Source organism: Ctenopharyngodon idella, chromosome 9 (assembly GCF_019924925.1).
Source record: "Ctenopharyngodon idella isolate HZGC_01 chromosome 9, HZGC01, whole genome shotgun sequence".
Taxonomy (NCBI): Eukaryota; Metazoa; Chordata; class Actinopteri; order Cypriniformes; family Xenocyprididae; genus Ctenopharyngodon; species Ctenopharyngodon idella.
The window spans coordinates 18,298,670-18,325,802 of NC_067228.1; the positions used below are offsets into that span (position 1 = coordinate 18,298,670).

The 27,133-nt window shown below is 35.8% G+C and overlaps 2 protein-coding genes across 9 annotated transcripts in view; both read right to left on the reverse strand.

The window, feature by feature from the left end:
- Positions 1–7,324, reverse strand: part of vangl1 (VANGL planar cell polarity protein 1) — a 32,095-nt gene extending 24,771 nt beyond the window's left edge. For 2 of the 8 annotated variants that reach the window (XM_051906509.1, XM_051906508.1), the window contains exons 1-2: positions 7,167–7,318; positions 244–291 (exon numbers count right to left, since the gene is read on the reverse strand). The gene's annotated coding sequence lies outside the window, so the exon portion shown is untranslated. Of the gene's footprint in view, positions 1–199; positions 292–5,580; positions 5,768–6,714; positions 6,807–7,166 lie in introns of those variants that run through there. The other 6 variants (XM_051906513.1, XM_051906511.1, XM_051906507.1 and 3 more) reach the window with 4 other exon arrangements.
- A 5,002-nt stretch (positions 7,325–12,326) lies between these two features.
- On the reverse strand, positions 12,327–15,771 carry nhlh2 (nescient helix loop helix 2). The gene is made up of 2 exons (XM_051905809.1): positions 15,232–15,771; positions 12,327–14,290 (listed from the first exon to the last, which is right to left on the reverse strand). The coding sequence occupies exon 2, from the start codon at positions 14,237–14,239 to the stop codon at positions 13,871–13,873; it is 369 nt and encodes a 122-aa protein (XP_051761769.1). The 5' UTR covers positions 14,240–14,290; positions 15,232–15,771; the 3' UTR covers positions 12,327–13,870.
- Positions 15,772–27,133: the final 11,362 nt, after the last annotated feature.

Genomic DNA, 27,133 nt, shown 5'->3' on the forward strand with positions numbered 1-27,133 from the left:
AGAACATCCTCTTGAAATCAGAAGAGAATGATAGTAAACTTTGTACTGTAGAAAAAACAACACTTGTTTAGCTTTTGGTTTCCCTTGAATGGGATGATAGTCTCAATTGCTGGTTTATCTAAGAATTTATAGGTAATTTGCGGACAAATTATGTCCTTGATCATGGTGTGGTATGCGAGTTTGCCAAGATAGCACTGACCACTTTCAAGTCTTCATTTCTCTTATCAATGGGAGAAATCTGACCTGGACAAGCGCACACACAGCATTCCTCTGGGGTTACCTCATAGTGCCCTGAAAATACACACACACACACACACACACACAAAGAATTCCTCTAAAGTTACTCCATGTACACTCATATGCACTAACAGAACACGTATCAAGTTAGGGAAGCTGGGGGCTTAGTATTTTATGTTATTATATCCTATCATAAAGGAGAAGAAAGCAATTACAGCCAAATGTTTAATAACTTCAGACAGGTTTCACTCTCCTTAACTCAGTTTTGGCACTGTGTGTCGATCCATTACTATTCTGAAGACAATTCAAGGGTTGTTGCATATTTCACAGGGCAACATAGGCCAAATAAATCTCTTTTGTAAAAAGCAGGAATGCAAGGTTTTGAAGACTTTGATACGTGATCTGTCTAGATGAACTGTCTAGAGGCAGTTGAAATCTGAAATCTGTTTACAATATTCATTCTATTATTGGGATACACAGATTCCTAATTCAGGGTGAATAGTTTTCTAATCTTATCAGGCTTGCTCTGTTGACTTTAATCAGTTTTCAGAGTTCAGATAGATAATAAACAGGAGAACCAAACAGCAGGCATGTTCAGCTTCTTTTCCAAACAAATCATTGGCCTTTCTTTTTTTTTTCCTCTGTGCTTTTTATTTTATTTTTTTTTTTTTGAGATGCAACATTAGATAATTCAATGTGTGTATCATACATTATTGTTTACCATACATCCCAAATTAGTATTTATCAGAAATTCACACATAGATAAGAACAGAAAAAATGAAAAAAATGTGTCCATAGGAAGTGATCTTTCTGTATATTGTAAGACTGTACATTGATTTGTGAAAATATATCTTTGTGCTTTTTTTTAGTTATAAAGGGATAGTTTACCTCAAACAAAAATTGTGTCATCATTTACTCATCCTCATGTCATTCCAATACATTTTTTTCCACTGTGGAACACAAAACAAGGTACAGTATATTAAAAATGTCTATTTTTGTCCGTACAATGAAAGCCAAAGGGGTTTGATGTTGTTTTGCGCCCCACTGGCTTTCATTGTATGGGCAAATACAGCTTCGAAATATAAAATAAAACATGCTTCAAAATATCTTCTGTCTGGGCTCAGGTCTCAAATCGTAAAGTATTGGTCTATATCTGAGCCTCAGCTTATGGTCTCACAAATGGGCACAGTATCTTCATTACATGAATTTCATTGCTTTGAATATCTACTTTATCTGCTCTATCTAGTCATTTTACAAACCGACTGAGTGTTTGAAGTGAATGCTGCAATAAATGTACAATTTTCCTTCAATGACCAGTGACCTTAAATTTCAGCCTGTCTGTCAGACATTGCTATCGTATGGCCTCACAAGACTTAGTGTAACTCACATTTGTAATATTTTTGTGCTCTTTGAAATCTCCAATATTTATTGTAATATTCTTGGAAATGAGCAACCAGTGCATTATTAAAAAAATAATCCTTTTGTGTTCTGCAGAAGAAAGAAAGTTGTACGCTGCAGAAACAGTGGCATATTTTAATGTGAGCTGATGGACAGTTAATATTAGAGCATATAGTCAGAATGTAGTGCTAACTGGAGCAGGAGAGTCCCTGGAGGCTTTTACATTTAGCCATCAAAACTCAGATTTTCACAGTCATTACACCTACAGAGCTAAGACACATCATTTGACAGAGAGGCCCACTCAGCCAACGTAGCCTTTAACATATGTTCAAAGCGCTGAGTAATGCATATCATATACACGCATGTAGAAACACACATGCACACGCAAGACTTTCACATTTGCCTTGCCCTAGAGGCAGTCATGGATGATCAAACGCAGAACAATAACATTTCTTCACCTACTAAACTAGAATACAAGTAACAAGACAGGCAGAAAGACAGAATCAGAGAGCAGAAAGAACGAGAGTGGAGGGGGGAGGGACAGTGAGAGTGAAAGGAACAGAAGTGGGGGAAAAAATTCACTGTAGTCTTCAGATCAAGCAAGCGTGACTGACACATAAAAGCTAACACATAAACTGACATATATTATTGCAGACTGAAGTATGTGTGTGTGTATGTACATATGTATGTATACAGAGATAATATATACATATCCGCAAATAACGGCTAATGCTATTGCTAAGATAATGTTAAATTCACCTTGAAATCAAAATTGACAATTCTTATTTTTTATGGAATATTGCAGTGTTTATTATAAATTATTTATCTGTGCACATCATTATTTTTTAAATTCATGTTACCTCTTAATCTTTAATCAAAATAACTTCCCCTCCCTCTCGCAATGACATCTCTTTTCTTCTCTGACATGTTTTTCGGGCGGGACAACCTGTCACTCAAATGAAATGAACCACTGATTCGAAACAAAAGATTCGTTTAGCTTCGAAGCTTCATGAAGCAGTGTTCTGAAATCGCCCATCACTTGATATTGTTGAATAAAATCGTTATTTTGTTTTTCTGGTGCACAAAAATTATTCTCGTCACTTCATAACATTAAGGTTGAACCACTGTAGGCACATGAACTATTTTAAATACATCTTTAGTAGCTTTTAAAAGTGTTAATTGTCTTGCTGGCAATGGAGGCCTCACTGAGCCATTGGATTTCATCAAAAATATCTTAATTTGTGTTCTGAAGACGAATGAAGGTCTTACGGGTGTGAAACGACATGAGGGTGAGTAATTAATAACAGAATTTTCATTTTTGGGTGAACTAACCCTTTAAATTTAGTAGTGTCCATTTCAAAATGCTTGAAGCTATGGTGCTCATATGGGTGGCACAGGTTTGATTCTGGCATGTGATATACTGATATCATTTGTCCCTTTTCCTAATAATTTCATGCCACTTATTTTAATATCTGTTAGTTAAAATGCAAATACCTCAAAATAAACCCATAAACATTACACAATGATTAACTTTCCCCCCTCGTCGTGTCTTCACTACACACTGGCTCTTCTCCAAGACTACTGGAGGTTTTCCTAAGTAGTTAACATCACAGAAAATGTAAATAACATGTCTGTGTTTATATTATTGTGAAATGGACAGAGAAAGAGCACGAGCAAGGCTATGAAATAGAAAAACTGCATTATAGAGCCTTGCTCACTTTAATCTGGGTGTTGAGGCCAGATAGAAATTAAATAATTGTGTCAGAAACATCGGTAGCTCTATATTTAGCTGGCAAAATCCAGTCCTACACAGAACAGTTCTCTTTCTCCAACTGTGAATGCAGTCTGTCTAAGAAGTAGTTGTGGGGAATCCACCACAACACACACACACACACACACACACACACAAAAACAGGAATAGTAGTCAAAAACATCACAGAAGCTGCTATTTATATAAGACAACTTCATAGTGTAGTCCTCATTTACTAGATGGGCTTTCATTCATATGTTCCTAAAGCATTCCATTCATGCACTTGTGAAACATGCAAACCTCACGCTTGCAGCCTCAGCTACACCACACTTCTGTAGTATTTGAATTATTTGGATGGTGGTTATAATGTTAATCTTGCCTTATAAACCAGCATTATTCTGTATACCTACTTTGAGTATTGTCCAGAGTGATAGACAGTGTAATACTGTTCATACACTCTTAAAAAAATAATTAGCATTGAAGGTTTCATGTCGAACCTTAACCATCAGTGGAACTTTTCCATTGCACAAAAGTTTTTTTAGGGTAAAAATGTTCTTTAGATTATTAAATCGTTCTTCACACTAAGAAGAAAACAGTTCTTTTAAGAACTGATTACTGAAAAGTTATTTGGGGAACTCCAAATTGTTCTTCTATAGCATCACTGCAAAAAAAAAAAAAAAAAACTTTTTGAAACTTTTATTTTTAAGAGTGTATAACTGCTGTCCATGCTTGAAAGGCCACTGACATTGGCTGGGTAGCCAATCGTCTTTCCCATCACTCTTAATCTCACTGTTAGCATAGTGATCGCAGCTAAGGCCAACACATGAGCTCTGTTGATGCATTTTACAGCAAGGCTTCCCTGACATAAGTGTTGTTAACACTCCCTTCCCTGGGTGCTGTTTGAAGAAGCCTTTGCTAGAAGTGTTGCCAGGTCAACATATGATGTGGTGGACAGTACAAGATACTATGAAATTAAAACTGAATGTGTGTGAGTGAGTTTCTGAATGTCTTATCAAGCCCAATGTTTTCAGGCTCCATGCCTTATGTTCTTCCTTGGAATACTTTTTAAACTATGATATTTGGTTAAAAACACTGAAGTATTAAACATAAGAAATGATCCCATTTTAAAGACATATGCGTGTGGCAAATGTGTGTGCAGTGTAGCAATAGAAAGATAGGTACTCAAACAACAACAATGTGGGAGACCTGTTTCTTTGCGGTGTTCTTGAGATAAAGTTTAGTGTTATTTTAGTGCATTGAGCGTAAAACTTTCAGATAGGCCAATGCATAATTCATGTGCTGCCAGATATAAAATGCAAGAGTTGCACTGACAGATTAAAAGCCAAAGTTTGCAAATGTGTGTTGTTTTCTGATGTGTAAAAGACATAAAAATGTCTGCTTTACAAGAAAGACTGCCTCATTGTTTATTTCTACTGCTTCAAGAGGAGAATGCATACTTCCACTGTTTATCAGACAAAACAACATGCTCTGTTAAAATACCTGTATACTAAAATGTTACTAACAAAACACTAACTCAAGTTTAAATACTTTTTTTTTAGGTTTCACAATTCAGTCTCCCCTGAAAAGCAAGCCATCTTTCAGATGATTCTGAGAGTCCAACATCATTATCTGTCCTACATTATCAGGCAGTAGCTTCCTTAAGAGACCAAGAAGCACAAGGAAGTCCAGAGATGGGAATTTATGTCAGATGTTAGCAGTGCGATTCTATACTCAATGCAATAGACACAATGTCACTTGTTGTGCAAATCAAGATAAGGAGCATGTTACGGATCACATTTTACAATAATAACCTGCAGTAAGTAAGGAAACATTTATCTGAAGAAAACTGTATGTGTATGCCCAATAAAATTAATTCAGCATTCATTTATCTTAATTTTGGACACACACTTAGGATTAGAGAACAAAGTCAGAGAAGAAAGTGAACTCAAGATGCTAAACTCAGCCAGCAATCAAAATAAGCACATGCATAAGTGTTTTTAGACTATATGTAAAAAAAAAAAAAAAAAAAAAAAAAAAAAAAGGATATGGATTAATCCTGCAGACCCCCGTGTACCCTTTAAAAAAATAATCAACCCCACCCCCTTTTTTGTCATGATTATATGATTTATACCCTATAAACAAAAGAAAGGAAATTAGTTATTCAGGATTAAAGTTAAACATAAGCATCAATTTACCCTCTGACGACACCAAATCCAACGCAATGTAAAAAAAAAAAAAAAAAAAAAAAAAAAAGGCACAATGATATGTCATTCCTCGTGCAAGCCGTTCGTTGTTTCCATGCGCACCACGCATTCAAAACAAAAATGATCCGCTTTGACACTGAACATATAATCGTTTCATTTTGCAGTAATGCGAATGCAACCCTCTCAGCCAAAGCGCATTCTGTGATGAAGGAAAGAAACGGGAACCGCAAGAGGTCATAAATCGCATGTAGCTCATGGGCGTAAATGATAGCGTTGGAAAGACCGGTTCATTTGAAAGAATCGGTTCGTTCGAACGGTACGTCTCAATGGACAGGTTGAAAGCTGATTCACCAATTCGTGTTTCATAGTTCGTAGTGTTTCAGGCGCAGTAGCATTTTAATGTTAACTTATGCAAAAAAGGTATAATACATTAATAAGAAAATGTAATAATAATAATAATAATAGGAAGAATAAAACAATAAAATAACGTTTAGCCTATACAAAACACATTATTTAAAATGTAAGTCCTAGTTTCACAGACAGGGTTTAGATTAAGCCAGGATTAAGCCTTAGTTCAATTAGGACATAGCTTTTTTAAATGTGCCTTAGAAAAACATTACTGGTGTGCATCTTGAGACAAAACAATGGCAAAGGCATATTTTAATATGTGTCAGTGCACGTTGCTTTCAGTTAAAACAGCTCAAACATGCATTTTAGTCTGGGGCTAGGTTTAAGCCCTGTCTGTGAAACTGGAGGTAAATTTATAAAATGATTTATAAAATGAACAAAATTTGGCTCATACTCAATATGATTTTTCTTTTACAATTCCGTGGTCATTCCATGGTTTAAATATTATTATCATTATATTACCTTCCCCAGCTGTAAAACTTAGTTCCCCTTTTATGAAATGTTTTGTCAATCCATTCCTTTGCTCTGCTGCTTGGCTCCACAGAAAGGCTAAAATGACTCGGCTCAAAAGAACGATTCTATTGCGAATCGGACATCTCTAGTCATGGATACACCACCCAAGTCAACGGAATGCCAACCATGTGCTTTAAAAAGGGGAACCACTGCCTCTAATACATCCAATAAACACATCAACAAATAAATAAACAAGCACTATACGTGGTGCTAGCGTGATCCACCCAGCAGCATTTTTGGAGGCGACTCGGTGCCACGAGACACGAGATTAATGATCATATTAAGAAGTCAGCCCACTGCAAAATAAGAAAATGTGTTTTATTTATTGGAGGAAATGTTACAGAAAATGCATCTAAAGTGCTATTAGCATCTAGAGTGTAATGTTATCAGTATGAATTTTCATAGTGAATATAACGGGTTAATTCGTCTCGTCAGGAAGCATCAATAATGATTTTCATTGTAACCTTGTATATGACTATAATCAATACTCCGTATGAGCAATGACTTAAATCTGTCATTTTAGAGACCGCAGCTGGGCGTGAGAACTTGAACATGAATCCCAGTGTCTTCTAACGCCAAAAGGTGATCACTTGTATTTAGATCAATGCAGTGAGCACAAAAGAATAGACAATAGGAAGGCTATAGTAGAAACTTACCTAGTGGCCACGCCAACATCCTCGATAAAATGATCCGACGATCAATACACTGTACCCAGATTTACCCACTGTCATGCATTGCGACCAATCTGACGGCAGTAATGATAGTATCCTTTACAGGCGGAGCACAGACGATGCACTTTGGCAGAGGAGGTGGAGGGACTGAGACTCATTACAGTTGGCAGCGCTAGGGGGAGTTATCGCCTCTAATTAGACGTACATTGGTTTGTATATATATATATATATATATATATATATATATGTTATCATATTACATAAAGGCACAATATGGGAATTTTTTGGATTAAAATATCCAAAAACCACTAGAACAATGTTATATATTTTGTTGACTTGTGTATTTACATTATACCAAATACTTCCAAGAATGTTTAAATCCAGAGAAATAAGCAATTTTAACCAGGACTCGGGACGTGTTCGTGCGTCGCTTATTAATGACATCATTACCCTTGGTTTCTGGTTTTGTTTTGTAGAAATCATGGAAACACCAAAGACACTTTAATATATTATGTGTTTTATTAGACAGGTGAGCAACTGTTTGGATGGATACATTCATCGACAGAAAACTAATCATGTTATATTGCTAAAAGTAAGTCTTATTGTTTAAATCTTGTTTTCTTGATTTACAGCTAGTACCATGTTTTACCATGCCTTATACTGATCTAGCTTACTGCAGTGTGCAATAAGTGTCTCATAGCAGCTGCCGAGCGAATGCAGAATAGCACTTTTCAACCTTAGCATTTTCAACACACAAATATATCTAATATGATAAAACAGCGCTGCTTTATCCCACATGCAAAGGACCAGAAGAACGCAGAAGTGGTGACTGTGGCATAATAAAAGTTCTACTGCTCTCGAGACGTGTGTCACGCTCGACTCTCATTATCAATCGCTCCAGTGGCCCCATTTCTGCTCTCACAGCACTTGGTCCTGCTCTACTTTATACTATATCTCATCCATGAACATGATTTCTGCCCGAGTCCCATCCCGATTCTTTTCCACCGGCTGTAGACGTGAAGACAACACATCCCATGATTCTGTGAAATCAAGGCGTCATCAAGCTACGCCTTTGTTTTGAATGAGCGACCTCTAGCGGCAAAAAAATTACATATTGTAGCTTTAATAATGGTATTATCCCTTTATTTGTCGGTGTTTGCTGTCAGTATACAGTGGGATTTTTCAGTGACTTGTCCTGCAATGTACATCGTTCCACCAGTAGTTGGCGACAAGTGAATGTCTTTAAGAGTGTGTCATTAAACCATTGATTCAAGCGTTCGCCTGAGGGGAAAAAACTGACAAAGTAAATGGCAATTGTATCTAAAATGTAAGTTACTCAATATTAACTGCTTGTTTATCGAACTGTTGTAGCCTATAAAAGCAGTGGCATACTCAGCAATTGTTCCCTCGGTTTGATTACCTTGATCCTAAGGTGTTATACTGTACGTACAGCGACAGCACTCGATTGGTTATGTATGTTAAACAGGTCACACATGACATATTAATCTTATATCTTGATACAAACCTCTCTCTGTCTCTCTTTCTCTGTTTTCTTTACATCTCTCTGTCTGCAGTCTTTACTGATTTCCTGACTGCATCCAGCCCATAAAACCGATGAAGCGAGAGAGATGCAGAGAGAGCTTTCTACCATTAAATATAGCTCCATCCCCCACATATTCCATCCACTTTCCCTGCCACTTAAAGCTTTTTTCCATTGTTCATTCACAATGGACACAAAAATAAGGTTGTTTGGACTGATGATTATTGTTGAACAAATGACTTTCAAAGAATATTCTGGAGATTATAAAAATATAGCCTACATTCAATATACTTAAGAATATGCCTACAAATGCACATATTAGCATACTTTGGTACTGTACATTGTCATATAGGCCTATTATGTAAAGACATTTGTTATCTGTGTAGCCCATTGAGAAGAAAGTTAGCCTAAGTTATGTAATAGTCACTTTGATGAAGGTATCTGCTAAATGACTACTATAAGCAAGCTGACTTTTGATACCGAGAGATTGTTTAGAGTGATATTTAGACAAATAATTCTCTCTTTCTGGCAGCATCCACATGTGTCTTTGCTTTTGACTCATATAGCTGAGTGTGAAAATTAGAGTCTTAGAAAATGAATTCATTAAATAATTTCATAAAATTTCCATTACAAAAAATAGGCCTATTATCAGCATAACAATTTTAGTAACAAGTAGAAAATTCACAATGTCACAGATTTACTTATTTAATAAATGACCTAGAAATAGTTTAAAATCTCAAATATGTCTTTATATCTCAAGATGTCGATTTTATTAAATCATAACTTTGTATTTTACACTAAAGAGACAGTGTACTCTTTACAAATTAAAAAAAAAAACAAAACACTTTTACTGCTCCTCGCTGACCAATAGGGGGCGGCATAGACTTTTATTACAGTATTCCCAGGTGAAAAAAGTACACTTCTATAATGTACTTAAAGTGCTCTATTTTCGCGCACTAATTTTGTGCTTAATATACTAAAAATTCTTCTTTAGTACTTAAGATAATCTTAAGAACATCTAAGTGTACCCGTACTATTTTGAGACACCATGAAATATGAACTAAAATGTGCTTTTAATATAGGCTACTATCTCTGTATTTAAAAAATATATTTAGTTACTACTTATAGTACATTTGAACCCATAGTGTACTACAAGTGGTAACTAAATATATATTTTTAAATACAGAGATAGTATATTAAAAGCACATTTTAGTTCATATTTCATGGTGTCCCAAAATAGCACAGTTGAGTACACTTAGATGTTCTTAATATTATCTTAAGAAGTACTAAAGAAGATTTTTTAGTATATTAAGTACAAAATTAGTGCGCGAAAATAGAGCACTTTAAGTTCATTATAGAAGTGTACTTTTTTCACCTGGGTTGGACTAAAGCAATTCTCTAAACAGCTATTTGAAACAAAAACACTGTAGTTGTCGTCTGAGAGGTAAATAGATCATATCTGTGAATAAAGTCACACACACACACACACACACACACACACACACACACACACACACACACACACACACACTGTTATATTTATTAAATATTTCCGGGTGACTTATATTACTACTAGTAGAGCAGCAGCAGCAGTAGGCAGCATAGTAATGCAGTATATGACGTTTTATTATTGTACAGTCCTATCATATATGAACTGACAACTGGTTTGTCCACTAAATGGCGCTAATGAACACCTCGCATAAAGTTTATGCTTCGCATAAACCCGCATCACTTCACAATTTTTCTGTTATCTGAATCGTTCAGCTGAGTGGAGCTCTCTGCTAATGTGCCAGTGATCTGAATCAGCTGTGTTAAATGAAAGAGAAGAGACATACGAAATGTGCAGTGCCCCAAGACCAAGATTAAATGGAAGGATATTTTTATCTGCATATTGTTTATACTGGCCAAAAAATTATTTGGAAACTTATGAATATAGAGAGAGTTAGGAGAACTTAGCCTACATATTAGAAAATTCGTGATTGATTACTGTGTAGATGTACTGCAGTGCACCCAACACTAATGTGTTATTTTATTATTATTATTATTATTATTATTTGTTGTATTATTATTGTCGTCATTAGTTCAAGTTTCTGTAAAAGAAAGATACTTCCATTCCGTTATGAGTGACATTCAAAGTGTTTTGATGGGTGCCAATATTTGCATAGATTTTAAGTGTTTGGGTGGTTTTAGTGCATTATTTTATTCTATTTATTTATTTTTATTTTTTTATTTTTTTGAAAGAAATAATAAGTCAAGCTGCGTGCTACTCCGTAGATGCTGATAAAAACATATAACCATTTTTTATTTCACAAAATAACTGTAAAATATATGCAATTAGACATTTTTTCAATAGTGTTCGTTCATACATTTACCAAATAGCTACCTTTTTTAATTACTGTTCGGCTAGCGCAACAGCAACTTTATTGTGTGAGAAAATGTAATTTTTCCCTTCAAGTTCTTACAAAATCCTGTAGCCATATGTGGGTGTTGTGCAAATATCTGAAGAAAGGTTGTAAATCTGTACTCTTCGATGCATGCATCAACAAATGCATGCGCCGACTATGTCAGTGTGTCATTGTGTGATGAAAATGCGAAAATCTGATCTTTGTATGTCTGACGCGTGCACAGATGGTCCGGGAAGGCGCGCGCAGCCGGGTCGCATTGTTCTGAGTGTGACACTTTCTATGCGCGAGCTAATGAGAACAGACTGACTCTCGTTTTACCCTCTAAGCAGTTTTTTCTAGTCTTTTCTTTATAAACACTCTTAAAATCCTCTGTCTCTCATTCGTCCGTTTCCATCTGGCCAATTTAGCCTAACCAATTGGACGGATTGACCGATAGATAGATAGATAGATAGATAGATAGATAGATAGATAGATAGATAGATAGATAGATAGATAGATACTACGCTGTTTTGTTAATGAATATTATGTAAGACACATTTAGACACGACAGATTGGCTCATTGCATGAAGGGTCAGCGTCTAATCTGGCTACCTGAGTTTAAGGCTAATGTATTCGACCCTTCTCTGTGACATACTCGCAGACATATGGTATTACAGCGGGGCTGAGGGTCATTCATTACATAGCTAATCCTCTAAGGCCTGTTCCCTTCCAGCATGGAACACACAAACTGATCAGCCTGTTTGCCTAAGCGAGGAACTTTATGCTGCACTTCTTGGGATATATTAGGCATAGCTACATGTTAAATGTTTAATTTTCAAATTTAAGATATTTATCTTTTAACCAAATTTTCCTAAGCTTGTTTTATGATTGAGTAGCACAAATCGACGGTATAAGTTGCAGCATCATCAGCTGAGTAAAGTTATGATCTTTAATGTGAAATAAAATCAAGACTTGGACGCACGCGCGCGCGCACACATGCTCTCTTGCATTTTCCCACGGGACGCAGCAGACGGGTCGTAATTTGGTTGCCTTGGCCCGTCTGGACAAGCACCTGTCTCCTCTCTGGGGAGAAAGTCGCCTTTGGGCCGTGAGCAGAGCGGACTGTGCATGTGTGACAGCATAAAAAGGTCTTTTTTTCCATGTTTTTTTAAATAGTAAAATAACGACAGTGAATTTTATAATGTCAACCCATAGTTCATTATTTCATTGCAGTTGTCGTCTGAAATGGCAAGCGTAAAAGTAGGCTGTAAAGAACATAGAGAGCATCTTATTGGTACAATATCTTTAATTTCATATTGTTTTATACAAAAACAACAGACGAATCGGCGTTGAATTAATATTTTTTTTACTATTTATTCTAAAATAGTTATGAAAAACTGCGATACAAACCAGTGTACTGGCTATTCCACTACAAAATGACGGACAAAACCCCGAATTAACAGGGTAATCTTTGGATATGAGGCAGATGTGAGATAATTTGTTCACTATAAAATTTCCAAAAGGTTCACAAGAATCACGTAAACAAATAATCTCTATAAATAGTTTCTAAAAGAAAAAATAAACTACTTTGAGATCATTTTTGGTCGCAGCAAAGAAAGCGTCTATGGGTAGCTTACAGACTTGGGAGGCAATTAAGCAACTCTTTATGTATTAATCCAAATTATTTATGTGACACTGATTATTATGTAGGCCTACATTTAATTTAGTCTAATGGTAGGCTATTTTTAATCAATCACAAGTCATCTGGTACCCAAGGCGCTATCTATGAGCACTTTGTAAACAAAATAAACAATACAGCAATAGATCCTATCCGATGGGAAGTGCTTCTCGTTATCATAGGACAGGACATCAACAGCAACACCATTATAATAACCGTAGTGCACACACAGCGAAGGCCCTCCTACTCCTAAGAAAACTGCCAATGAAAAGTGCAAATGAAAAGCAACAGTAAACCCAAACTTTGCGACATCAGTCTATGAATAATAATAAAACATTAAATATTTACACGCATACGTAAACACTTTAGATATGCTATTTTAAGGACACTCACATAACTTAATTTACTTCATAAATAAAATAAACAAAAATACATGTAGAAGAAAATAAATTAACAAATAAATTAACAACAAGGTTACGATTTGTTCCAGCACATAGATGTAGCCTATACATTTTTTTTCCCCCCAGATGGTTGGTAGCCTATAAAATCCGCTTGATTTATATTAAGATTGTGAAAGATAAATGTTATGTTGTTTCGTTTAGGCCAATGTGATGTATAAAGATCCAGCCCAAGTCAAATCTCTCCACAACAAATTACTGGCACAAATGTGCTTATGATATTGAACGTTGAACAGGATAGCTTTGAATGGTTATCCTAAACTCTTGTTATGGTGTCAAATACAACAATTTTCACTTATTGCAACACGTAAAACATTTTTGGGTAACTCTTTATAATAACCTTCTTCAGGGCTAATTATGTTTGTGATTAGCCTACTGAAACGTTTGAAAACACTGTCTAACAGAATACATTATGACTTCCTTCTATCTTTTTTGTTAGGCTTTTTTGGGTAGCCTATTTTAAGGACAGACAGTTCGATATCATTCCATACTGTAGGCCTGTTACTGAATTCTAAAGTGTTACCCATTTTTCTTAATGTTTGTGAGTCTAGCTGTCATGTCAATAAAAGTATTCATTATACACCTGTAGGATTTTGTTCAGAATGCTGTATAATGCGCTGAAAGTTAGTCTAAACGTCCAAAACGTGGTTAAGATAAGAAATGTAACAGATAGCGAGACGAAGTATTTCTATCTTTGACAGCTTCTTGTCGGGTGGAAGTGTTGGTAGCAGCTTTCTAAGCTCAGCGAATGCTACGTTGAACGCTTCCACTCTGATGCGCTCGCGCGTGGCATGCGCAGAGCGGTACTTCGCAGTCGCGCGCCTCCTCCGTCTCTTCTCCTCTCTAGTGAGCGCGGCTGGCACGAGTGCGCGAGTCTTGCCGTCCTCGGCCTCTAAGGGCTCGTGAGCCACACATTCCACCTTCATGATGTTCAGACATTCCGTGTCCGACTGTGCCCAGGTGAGGTCAGGATCCGTCTGATCGGGGCTCAGCATCATTTTCAGATCCGTTTGATAAAAACTTCAAAAGTGCACTGATTGTTAACTGCCCTGGTGAATTAGACACAAAGGATTTATGTTTTTCCACATATAAATAGTAATCTGTACATAATGTTAAAATAAATTAATTGCTTGTAGGCTATTTCACCTCTATTTTAAGGTATAACATTCAGTGTTTGTATGCAGCTTCATGGATAGGCTATTCGTTTGTGTTACTTTAGAAACAGTTCAGTAGCTACTAAATGTTTGTAAATGGTTGTTGTGTGCATTTTGCAGTTTGGCTCATTCAGCACACATTTCCATCAGTAGATGGAATATTCACTGGTTCTACGCAAAAGTTAATGGAAATCAATTATTGTCACAAAACCCAAGTCATAGTTGACCATCTGTCGCAAATGCAAATGCAAAACCTATAGCTCCAGATGACACAAAGATGCATGGAACCAGTCTTTTTTTCCATTGATTTTTTTTTATTTATATTTTCGTTATAAGTTGAATGTTTTAGAATAATGATTTGTCTGAGCGCACTGTACGTTAAAATTTTTTTTTTGCATGTTATTACCTACTGAATTTTGCAAAAGAACTAACACTATAAAAATTCTATACATTACAACTGAAAACGTTTTTTTAATTGCTGTCTTAAATTTTTAAAGAAAAAGAAAAAAATCAAAATCAAAGCGTTGCCAAAGTGACAGCTTCCAAGATTAGTTTATTGCACTTTAATTACTGATGAAGATCGAGTTTAAACAGAGGAAAACTAAGACGTTGTTATGATAAAATGATGACAATATACAATATCAATGTACATAATTATTTTGGCGAGCTGCCCATAATCATAGACTTTTGCTATAGCTAATAATTTAATATAGCCTAGTGCAATTTAATGTATGTAACATGAACACTGTAATGTAAAGTGTTTACAATAATCATAACATGAACATGACTGAAAAGTATTAATCTACCAACATTTATGAAATTGATTTGAAACTCACCTCTGTTGACGATGAACAGGACGAGAATCAGTTTATTCCCCAAAATCCCCTTTATCAAATCTGTTTTAGTGTTTCATGTTCATCTGTCCATTGTGCTTTCTGAATTTTTATTCTGGCATGAGCAACAGCATTTCTCAGCCTAATATTTTCCTCGCCACTAATTCCACTTATAACACAGCCGGTATCGTAGATTGTTGTTGTATGATGAAATTTCCGTGAACAGTGTTACAGAATGGATATTATAATAACAGGACCGGTAACGCACGCTCTGAGATGTGTTGCCCTCTGACCCGTGTGCGGATAACAATGGACACGCGTCCTCAGATAAGATCGATGAGATAAGAAAGTGTCGTCTCCGGCTCTCCTCTTTTCTGTTTCCCGTGGATTAGGATAATATTGCTCCAGCCATCCTTACAACCACGCGTGCTTGTCCTCGTGCCTCTGATGATTTGAGAGATAACATTCCACTGGCTCCCTATAAAGTCTCTCTCTCTCTCTCTCTCTCTCTCTCTCTCTCTCTCTCTCTCTCTCGCTCGCTCGCTCTCACAAATCATTCACTTTATGCACTTATCCACGACAGTCACACCTCCGTCCAACCCCCTCTTTTCTCTCTCCTTCCACTCAGCGACTTCTTTCTCGACCAGATTGAAAGGAGCGCCTGAGGCTAGAGCTGGACTCATGTGTTTGGCAGTAACGCATTGGTTGTACGCCTGTGTTAAATTGGTGCAATTGTTTGTAAAAGTTTCAGCTAAATTAACTAAATTATGACTAAATTAATTGTTCAGTTATGACGTTTTAAGAAAATCCCTTTTATATTAGTGTGACGTTTTGGATGACAGCAGCCTCGTGCAGTGTAACACATTCGTTTTTTTTTTTGTTTTTTTTTTATCGATATTGAGAGAAATATTTGACAAAATACTAAACAAAATTCACTGTAATACATCAGGGCTATTGAAAGTGAACAGCAAAACAGCTAAAAAAAATGGTGTAAAGTTTAAAGGAAATGGTAACGAACATTAGCACTTAAAATGCAGTCTTCTACAATCTAAAAAATGGTGGGTTTTTTTTTTTTTTTTGTCAACTACCTGTTTACAAATATATTTGTACTTCAGCATCAAATGACAGTTAACCGTACCTTTTGTTTGCATGATCACAAGTTCACACATTTTTAAAACTTTTCATCAAATCTAAGCTCTCCACAAGCCACAATAATGATTTATCACAAGCATTGATGGGTTTAGTACGCAAAAAATTATGTGAGTATATCAACCCATGTTCTTCCAAAGATCAATCCTTCTATAATCCAGTAAAAAAAATCCAGTTTGTAATGATGTGTTGTAAAATGGAAAATTCTGCTTGTGTTATTAAATGGATAGAGAACAGCCGGCTTGGAGAGGTTTGTTTTTTCTAAATGAGAGACAGAATTTTAATAGGATATTTCTAATAAAAGATAAAAGCGACAGAGATGGTTAAAAAAAAAAAGTGGGAATGTATTGCCAAACTTCTCATAAAAAACCTTTAATAGACACGTCAAGACAAATAGATCTTCCCAGTCTGTGCATATGATTTAAAAAGACAGTTGTAATATAATCAGTAAAATGAATGTATAGTTCGATACCAAGTTTGATGAGAAAAAAAGGTCTTTAATATAAAATGAAATCATTGGCATTCTTCGGGATCCACATATCCTCAGACTGATTATGTTTTAGACTATTATTGATCATGGCGGATGATGAAATGTTCCATTAAAACCTCTTATTTCTGTCCTCTGTTTGTGAACAAAGTCAGCTGGTCTGCTATTTACTGCAAAACACCCCTCTCCTCCTCACACATACACACATAAATACACAGAGTCAAATGTGAGAAAGAGGCATATGGCTTCCAGAGTCACCCATCCCCCCTCTGCTGCCCTTTTTTGCCTGGTGCATGTGTTCAGATCTGGGCATTGCTTTGGGAAGGGGGCAAGGACCTCACTGACTGAATTAAGGTCTACTGTGTGTGTGTGTTGGGGCAGCTGGCTGATGTTGCTGGAAGGATGGAAAGATGGATGGGTGGATGGAGAGATGGATGGAGGCAGGATGTCTGACCCAGGGCCAGTGGAGGGGTATGAAAATAGTAAGACCCAGAGAGAGAAAAACAATAGAGGGGAGGACATGGAGGCAGAAGAGAACTGGGCATAAAGAGGGAAAAAGACAATGGGATGGAGTATTTTGACTGGAAAGAGACAAGTGAAGATCATATGTCTTTTTGGCAATATTATTATGTTATGTGTGGGCATGAATCTGTTTGTAAAGGCTTTGTTTTCGTATCATTTGGTTTAGTCAGATTATGCCAACTCGGAAGGGAACACATGTTGTCCTGTTGGCTTAGTTTTAGGAAGGCTGGTGGAGATCATAAGTATTGATCTCTGTTGTTCATGGTGAAAGAACAATGGAGTGCAGCTCATTTCACGGCTTAATTCAGTCCGAGTATGCGGTCAATAAGAATACCTTCTGCCAGGGTCAAGCTCTGATGCATGCTCATTTAAATCAACAAATTTCCAATGCCTTATTATGATGTGTAGTATAAAATATTCCCCATGTCATACACATTCATGTATACATAATTCTTGGCAAAAAATCCAATAAACTACATAGAGTACCAGATCTAGCTGATATAAACTGTTGTTCGGCCTAATTTCTGTTTAGTCTTACAGACATACAGTCAAACCAAAAATTATTCAGACACTAGATATAATTTTTATTTTTATTTATTTATTTATTTTTTTACTAGTGGGTGCAGGAAACTATAGTTCATGTATGTAAGTTAGGATAGCAAAATAAAGTAAACTGTGACATATTATACCCAAAAATTCTTCATACAGTGGACTACCAGTAAAAATTATTCAGACACTTTGACCTGACCATGTTTTGCTTAAGTGTTATCTGACATAATTAAGATTAATTTTTTCTGACACACTTTAACTCTGAGATCTTGTCATATTTTATTACCATTTTTTTAAACTATAATGAATAAACTGTATTAATGAATGAAATGTTCAAGGTGTCTGAATACATTTTGGTTTGACTGTACATCTGTATGCATCAAGACTGTGGCATTTAGAACTGAATTGAGAATATACAATTCCAGTTCAATTCCGGAATTTGAATTGAATTTGAATTAAGTTGACATGTATGAATGTAAGGAATAGAATTAAAATGAATTTCAAATCTAAGACATTCAAATAACTAATTTTAAGCTAGAAAAGCAGAAAGTATTTATTAAAGTTTAAAAACCTTTGATGTTTGGAGGTAGATTGATAGATTATATAGAATATTGAGTAAGTTACATTTTAGAATCAAAATTTCCAATTATTTTGACTTATTTTTTGTTCAGCCAAGTTGGTTTAACTTAAAAAAAGTAAGTAAGTTACCTGGTTGCCTTAACATTTTGAGTTCATTGAAATTAAAAATTTGAGTTAATACAATGAAGGCGATTGGTTTAGCAACAGAAAAATATTATGTTATCTGAACCACATTGATTATTTAAGTTGATTTGACAAAAGAAAAAATGTTGTGATAACAAATATTTTTTACAGTGTGTGAACAACAGACAGGTGCGTCATTCCTTGATGAATCAATGTTTTTTAAACAAATGGGTTGAATCACTGATTCCATGACTCACTCATAAAGACAGTCGAAACAACCTGCAGAAAGAGTCATCACCACTATGCACAGACTGAAAACCTGCTGAACGCACAAACACAGATAAGCAGAGTGAGACAAACAGTGAAAAGTCCCATTTATAAGTGAATTCGAAATAGCATATTTTGCTCAGCCAATCGCATTCGAGAACTAGACCTAATGTTGTATAATGTGGGATTAATTTCTTTGTTTTTGGCGTTCATTGGGAATCCTACACCTAATTAAGCAAATGATTACATGCCTATTCATAGAATTTTAGTGATCACAAGTCATGGAGGACAAATTAATTTAAAAGTTTAATTAAGAAAATCATTTAATGGGATAGTTCACACAAAAATGAAAATTCTGCTATCATTTTCTCACCGTCATGTCATTCTAAACCCATGAGGGTGAGTAAATGATTCATTTTACTGTCATTCCAAATCCATAAGGGTGAGTACATGATTTATTTTACAATGCCATTATAACCTTTTTTCTGATCTGTTAAGTTTTGGTTATCCAGACTTTCAGGAACAGAAACCTCTCAGGTTTCATTAAAAATATCTTAATTTGTGTTTTGAAGATTGACGATTAAAGTCTTATGGGCTTTAATGACTTGCCTCATTAAGTACAGTACATAACTTCTATATTTTTAGGAGGCTGAATGAGTTTGAACATGGATTGTTAAACTGAGGGTAGTCTAAACTCAGCTGCATGACTGACCCAGGCACTGGATAACACCCATTACAGCCCCAATGAGAGCCAGCTGCAGCTCATCAGCACAGGACACCTGAGCTCAGCCCTGCTTGGACATACTGCCCTTTACACACAATAAAACTCATGCACACAGATGCACAACGCTATATGTACATGCACATGCATGCATTCGATTCTCAAGGACACGATCTAATGTGGTTTTGCTGTTATTGTTGGCGTTAATCTGACAGGAACACAAAGAATTACTATCCTTGTACGAGATAGAGAGAGAGAGCGAGACGAGAAAGATGAGCGATGGCATATATTTTCTTCTCTCTCACCTCTCCAGGGTGAGCTCAGATCAGAGCTCCTCCTCCTCCCCCATGAATTGGGATCAGGTGGGGATCAGCTGGACCTTCGAGAAGGGGGGCAGAGGGTTTATGTGTGTGTGTTTTGGTAGTGGTGCTGATGAGCAGGAGGGTAGGGTGCCAGGCCGGCCGGGGGCCAATGTTGCACCTGTGAGAGATCCTGGAGGCAAATCTGGGTGTAGAAGCATGGATATGATTGGAAAGGTCCATCTTAGCACCTGCACAGAGGCGATTGAAGAGTTTGACAAGCCCAGAAATGAAAAAACGAAACAACAACCTAACTTTGGCTTTTATGATACATCCAAGAAGCCCAATGCATCCAGGCAGGGTGATGTCTGTGAGTGTGTTGTATGCGTATGTGAAGATGCACTCCTGGGCGGAAAGAACGAATTGGTCAGCCCTTTCCCCCTGAGAACAATCTTTGAGGTGTAAATAACTGAGACAAAGAGGGAGTTAAGAGAGTACCCAACATCTTTCTCCCTTTTTGCTTTTCTCTTTCTCTCTCTTTTTCCCTCCCACTTCGTCTCCAGGGATTGTACCAGCCTGGCTTGAACTGGACACCATCTGCTATAATGTGACAGAATGGAACCCCCAAATACTTTCATTTAATTCTGCTTTGTATGTGTGTGTGTGTGTGTTTGTTTGTGTGCACATGAGAAGGAAGCTATTATCTACAGCATGTTTTTTTTTTTTTTTAAATACAGCTTTGTTTCTGTAAATACGGACTTGTATACATACACACACCGGTACATGTGCACTAAAGGTGCGTGGGTCATGGTTGCACCCAGAATTTGTTCCCTTGGGTCCTTTGTTGAATTTAAAGACCATCTGTTTTTCTCTAACAAGCTTTCTCTTTTTCTCTTTGTTATTTTAGCCTTTTCTTTGCATTTTATTGGTTTAAAGTCTCTGTGTGATCAAAATTAAAGTGTTTTAGGCCTCTAAGGTTATGAGAAACGTGGAAAATTCAGTACCATGGACAGTGCTGGAGAACCATATCCACAGGCATTGCCATAATTAAAGAAATATTTTTATTATTATTATTTTTAGGTCTGCATGCATATTGCTAAATTTCATAGGAACACAAAAGACGGTATCAAACTTTCAGTTAGGTTAGGTATGAATCCTGTTCAATTAAAAAGCTGTGAAGCCATGAAGAACTTCCGCAGTTCATTTCTAACCCTTATGGTGGTTTTTCAAATGCAAATTATTTTCTATTAAATGCTAATTATTCAATTGAATAATTTATTAGCTTCAAAGCTGCTAGAGGTTATGGGAAATTGACAAAAGCATTTGAATTGTCTTATAAAATGTCATACTATTAAATTCTAAAGTCAGACATTCTACTTCTGCTATCCACATTTGTTTGATATTATATTCAATAAAGAGAGTGTGAAATGAAAAATGAAATATGTTAAACTAGTGTTTTAGTTGTAGTGTTGTCATTGACATGTTTAGAGAGAGTCATTAGAAGAGGGGCTATATTAATGTCCCATCAAGACCTAATCTAAAAGATGAATTACTGAGGATCACTGTTTCATATAAAGACAGAGTTTTGTCTTATTGATCTCTTCGTTGAAAGCATAATGCCCCACCCATAACACTGATGATTTTCATCTATTCCTCTTGCTAATAAAAATGTCGTTTATGGACAAAATTCTACCACTTCATCCAACTTAACATTAAACAATATTTTTAAGGACAATGCGAAGACGCTTAGCACATCTTCAGTATTTGTTACATGCATTTCCCGATTCGGATTCCTCTTTTTGATACATTATATATGAACTACATTTCAAAAGTTATGAGTTCAAAGTTTTAAGAAATCAGTCATTTTATTCAGCAAGGATGCTTCAAATTGATCAAAACTGACTAAAGATAACAACAGATTTCTGTTTTTTAAACTTTGTGCACAACGAAGAACAAGGTGCAGTAGGTGATGTGGGAAATGCTAATTTTAGCCTGCTAGCATTTAAAGCATACAATCCCACCCTTCCTGCAAATCGCCGTCCAACGCCATGCATCCTCCAAAACACATGAACGCGCACAGACCGGAAGTGAGACAACCAGAGACAATGTTATTGGATTACATCATGTGTTGTTCACCAGTAAGAAAAGTTTACCGTACAAAAACTTAATGAGGTTTTCCCAGCTAAGCAAATTATACTTATTTAAAATATGACAATGGTGAAAACTAAATTGTGTTTTATCTAAAATTTTAAGCACTTGTTTGTATAATAATTCCAATGGTTTTAGAACTATGAAATGTGTACTTGTCAAACAATAAGTCAGATGAGAAAGAATCATAGAATGAAAATAGATCTTTGCAGCCTCATTTGATAAAGAATTTCTAATAAAGCTAAAATTAACTTAGTTAAATTTTACCTTTTTGCATACATTTTTAATATGTGTTTTAAAACCAAGACAGGAATCCAGATGAACCCCTAGGTATTTATATTCTGAACTTGTAATCTCTCTCCTGAAATTACAATATCCTGCTTTATATCAACAATATGTCCCTTAGAAAAGAACATACAACCTGTTTTTGACACATTTAATTTCAGATAACACTGATTGAGACAGGATGTGACTTTTTCCATAACATCTGTCAACTTATTTGCAACCTCTTCTGCATTTTTACCATGTGTGATAATTACTGTATCGTCAGCATACATTATGATATTACATTGTTGACACAACATAGGTAAATCATTAAGATACATGCTAAAGAGAATTGGGCCCAATATGAACCCTTGTGGAACACCAGTTAATAGACATAGTGAATTAGATTTATAATGATACATTTTTATTAATTGAGAATGAGAAGAAACATAAGATTCAATTAAATTTACAAACTTTGTCAAAAAATTTAAATGTAATAATTCATGCAAAAGGTTATTATGATTTACAGTACCAAACACTTTCTGCAAATCAAGAAATATTTCCCTATAGTGGCTAATAATAATAATAATAATAATAATAATAATAATTCCATGTTGGAAAATAAGGTGGATATTTATAAAAATACATTAAGACTGCTTAACATGAAGATTGCTATCAGGATATGAGGAGACTTTCAACCAGCATAACAAAAAACATGTTTCTGTAAAGAATCACCTATTGCACCTTTAAGCAGCACAACTGTTTTCAACATTGATAATAAGAAATGTTTCTTGAGCATTCAGCATATTGAGCTTCAGCATATTAAAATGATTTCTGAAGGATCATGTGACACTGAAGACTGGAGTAATAGCTGCTGAAAATTCAGCTTTGTCATCACAGGAAAAAATACATTTTAAAATATATTAAAATAGATTTTAATTGTAATAATATTTCACAACATTACTATTATTTTGATCAAATAAATGCAGCCTTGGTAGGTACATTGAAAAAATCTTATTGACCCCAGACTTTTGAATGGTATTATAGGCTACATATTTGTTAGGTTGCATGCTATACTCATATTCAATCAAGCACAAACTCTGCCAGGTGGGCTGGTTGCCATCGACTGCAATATTCTTCCTTGAGTCTGAAATATGACTGCATCCTATCGATCAGATGTGGTGTCACGGTGACTAGGCAAGGGAGAGAGAGCATAGGCTTGCAAAAAGTGAACTGAAGGAAAAACAACTGCAGTGGTCACAGTGAGAAACTAACAGACAGATCACAAGTGAAAGGCTCACAAGGGCAGATCCATGTTATTTTAAGGCAAAGTGACAGATTCCTACAGGCACATACATAAACTTGTGCTGATGTGCCTGTGCCTCAATACCTGTGTTATCGTTGAGTATTTGATGTGGACTCGACCTCATCTGCTTTGTCCATGAGACTCTGTTGGTTTTCCCACTGCATTCACATCATGTCTCGTCTCTGTCATGTCTGTGCGGCCGTGTGTGTTTGTGGATGATGGGAGTGGAGTGGACACATGGATATGAGGAACTGGTATCTTGCCCGAGGAGAGCTGTAATAGCAGCTGCCAGTGTGACTTTCTTTCTTTCTGTCTTTCTGTCTTTCTATCTATCTATCTATCGATCTATCTATCTATCCTTCTTTCTCGATAGATACATAGATGTCTCTTTCTGTCCATCCATCCATCCTTTATTTCTTATAGATAGACCTGTCTCTCCATCTTTCTTTCTTTCTTTCTTTCTTTCTTTCAGATAGATAGATATGTCTCTGTCTATCTGTAGCATCCATTTATCCAACTTTTTCCTTCTTTCTGTGTCTCTCTTTTGTATACATAGATATGTCTCTGTAGCATCCATCCATCCATCTATCCATTCTTTCTTTCTTTCTTTCTTTCTTTCTTTCTTTCTTTCTTTCTTTCTTTCTTTCTTTCTTTCTTTCTTTCTCAATTCATTTGCCTCTTTCACCTCAAAAAAATCACACTATTTCCCTTGGGCCTTTCCTCTACGACCATAATCATCCCTCTAATGAAGACTGGCAATCCCTATGATGAAGGCCCTTCCCCCCCTGTCTCTCTCTCTCTTTCTCTCCCCCAACCCCAATTTTACTGTCTGTCCACTTTTTTTATACAGGTGACTGGGTGTTTTGATTGGGTGCTGCTTTCTTCTTTTTTGCGATATAATATGGATGAGCTGTCACGTGATTGGTTTGCAGTGGCCTAGAGTATCTTTTCTACTTTTACATGGCTATTTCCCTGTAGTTTAGACACCCTCGAGGGATGCGCCATAAGTGAAACACTGTGTGAATGTGTGTGGTGTGTATTTATGATGGAAATATATGAGTCTTGTTTTCTTTTGTCTCTGAGGGGACAGGTTGCCGTGGTAATGATGCCTAAGGGAGAGGGGTAAGATGTAAATTGGGTGATCATCACAGAATGTAAAGTGAAATCTGCAATGTACCACGGGAGTCTGAGTAAGAGAGACAGATCGAGTGAAAGAAAGAGAGGGGTCATGTCCTGCAGGCGCTCAGGGTCTAAGATGCTGAATTTCCCAGATGAAAGAGAAAACAGGGCCTGTGTTTGTTGTGTGAGCGTGCATGTGTGTCTATGATACAGTCAGACTATACGGCATGTCTGGACATGACTGCTCAAAGTCCATAACCTTAATTGGCTCTCTCTTGAGATTATGAGTGCTGGTTAATTGGAAAAACACCCTCACTTGAATTTATACTTATTTATTCGCTCATTGCTTACCATATATATAAATATAAAAATATAAAATATGTCTGGACATACAATGCTTATTTATTTTTTTTTATTATGCCTGCGTAAAACACTTTAAATGACCACAAAATGTGCTATATAGTTTAAAAAATGCCAATATGAAATTATGTATAAATTAACTAAATGTCAGTCTTTCCAGATAGATAGATAGATAGATAGATAGATAGATAGATATTAAAAAATAGCAGTGGACCCCAGCTTGTGTGTTTGGAGAGCTTTTCTATTCTCTGAGGCTTCAGGCAACATGTGTACCTAACAAAGAAGCTGCAATTTCTAGCATAACTAAACATGCACCAGTGGATATGAACAGCACTAAATACGTTATTGCCTTTTTAAGAGGTAACACAGGGAAGAGGAAATGAATGTAAAAAAATGACACATTTACACATGCTCATGTCAAGTATTGACATTTGAAATAAGATGGGATAGGATGATTTGCAGTGCACCTTGGCAATAAAGTGTTAGACAACATAAACAACAACTCAGTTATGTGAAAAAACGCACATGTAACACGGATATTTAAATCTGCCCCTTTTGATATAAAGAAATGTCAGCAAGAGAAGGTTATCATGAAACAGAAAGGTCATTTCTGTGTACTTACTTTTCTGTCTCCCACTCTGTTTCTTTTTTTCCCCTAACCAGCCAATGATTTCTCAATGTTTTATTTATTTTTTTCTTCCACTTCCTGAGTTTGTCCAGTTGCCAGGTAACCCTGGGTCACATCTGGGGTCTAAATCGAGCACTTTCTCTTCCTAGTTATCAGAGAGATGGGCTGTAATTTATTAGTTTGATAAAAAAGAGAAAGGTATTATACAGCGCCGCCAATCTCCACAGAGCTTGTTTGGAATTCATGCCCTATCCTATTTCCGGTGCATTCCTTGCGGCATCTCTGAGCCATTCATCTTTAAATTGACCACCTGAGCCAGGTTTCTGCATATTCAGTTGGAAAGAAACACACTAGGCTTGAAGAGCCATAGCCAGCCCTTTAGATTCAACATGTGCTGTAGCTTAATGGGATTAGGTATTTTTAAAAGGATTTTGGGTGCAAATTTGGATTAATTTTATCAATTATATAATGTTTGCTATCTACAACATTTTATAATTCACACCATATTAAGCTTCAAATTCAAAATTTGAATTTCAGACCATGTTGCACAGCAAAGCACGTTTTTGACGTCTTTATAAAATATGGCAATTTGTTAAGCTGATATTTTCTAAAATCATATGCTTGTGATAAAAATGTCAGTCTAATTTTGCATTAGCTGGTTAAGCCTGAAATAAATAAATAAATAAATAAATAAATAAATAAATATATATATATATTTGCATGATTTGAACTAAAAGTTTATGGATATTTTGAACATTCCTCATTCAAGAAGAGAGGTATGGAAGCCAATTTGTGCCACATAAAAAAAATCATTCTTTGGTAAATCATAATTGACATAAAAGTTATAATTATGACATGAAAAGTTGAAAGTATGACATAACATTTTTTATGACTTTAAGCCATAATTAATGTTATGACTTTGTCATAATTATGACATTTATATCATAAATTTGACTTTTTATTAATAATTGACTTTTATCACATAATTTCAGCTGTCATAGTTGTGACTTTGTCATAATTTTGACTTTTTTATCTCAATTGCGACATTTTAATTATAAATAATTATAACTTTATCTCATTATTTTGACTTATATGTATGACTTTTTATCTCAGTTTTGACTTTTTATGTCATAATTATGACTTTTTATCTCATAATCGACTTTGTATGTCATAATTTCAACTTTTTATGTCATATTTATGATTTACCAAAGCATTATTTTTTTTTAAAGCTATATGTAGTGGAAATATGCTTCCATAAAGAGAAGTTGTACTTGCTAAGAAAGAAAAAACTGCCCGGGGTGTTGCCAAAATGGCTGCCGAGTGAACTGACTTGCCTTAATAGGGACTTTGGAATTCATATTGCATCCCCAACAGTTGCTGTCGA

Excerpts from the sequence above, each read along its gene's own strand:
- nhlh2 (XM_051905809.1), bottom strand. The coding sequence starts at position 14,239 with ATGATGCTGAGCCCCGATCAGACGGATCCTGACCTCACCTGGGCACAG.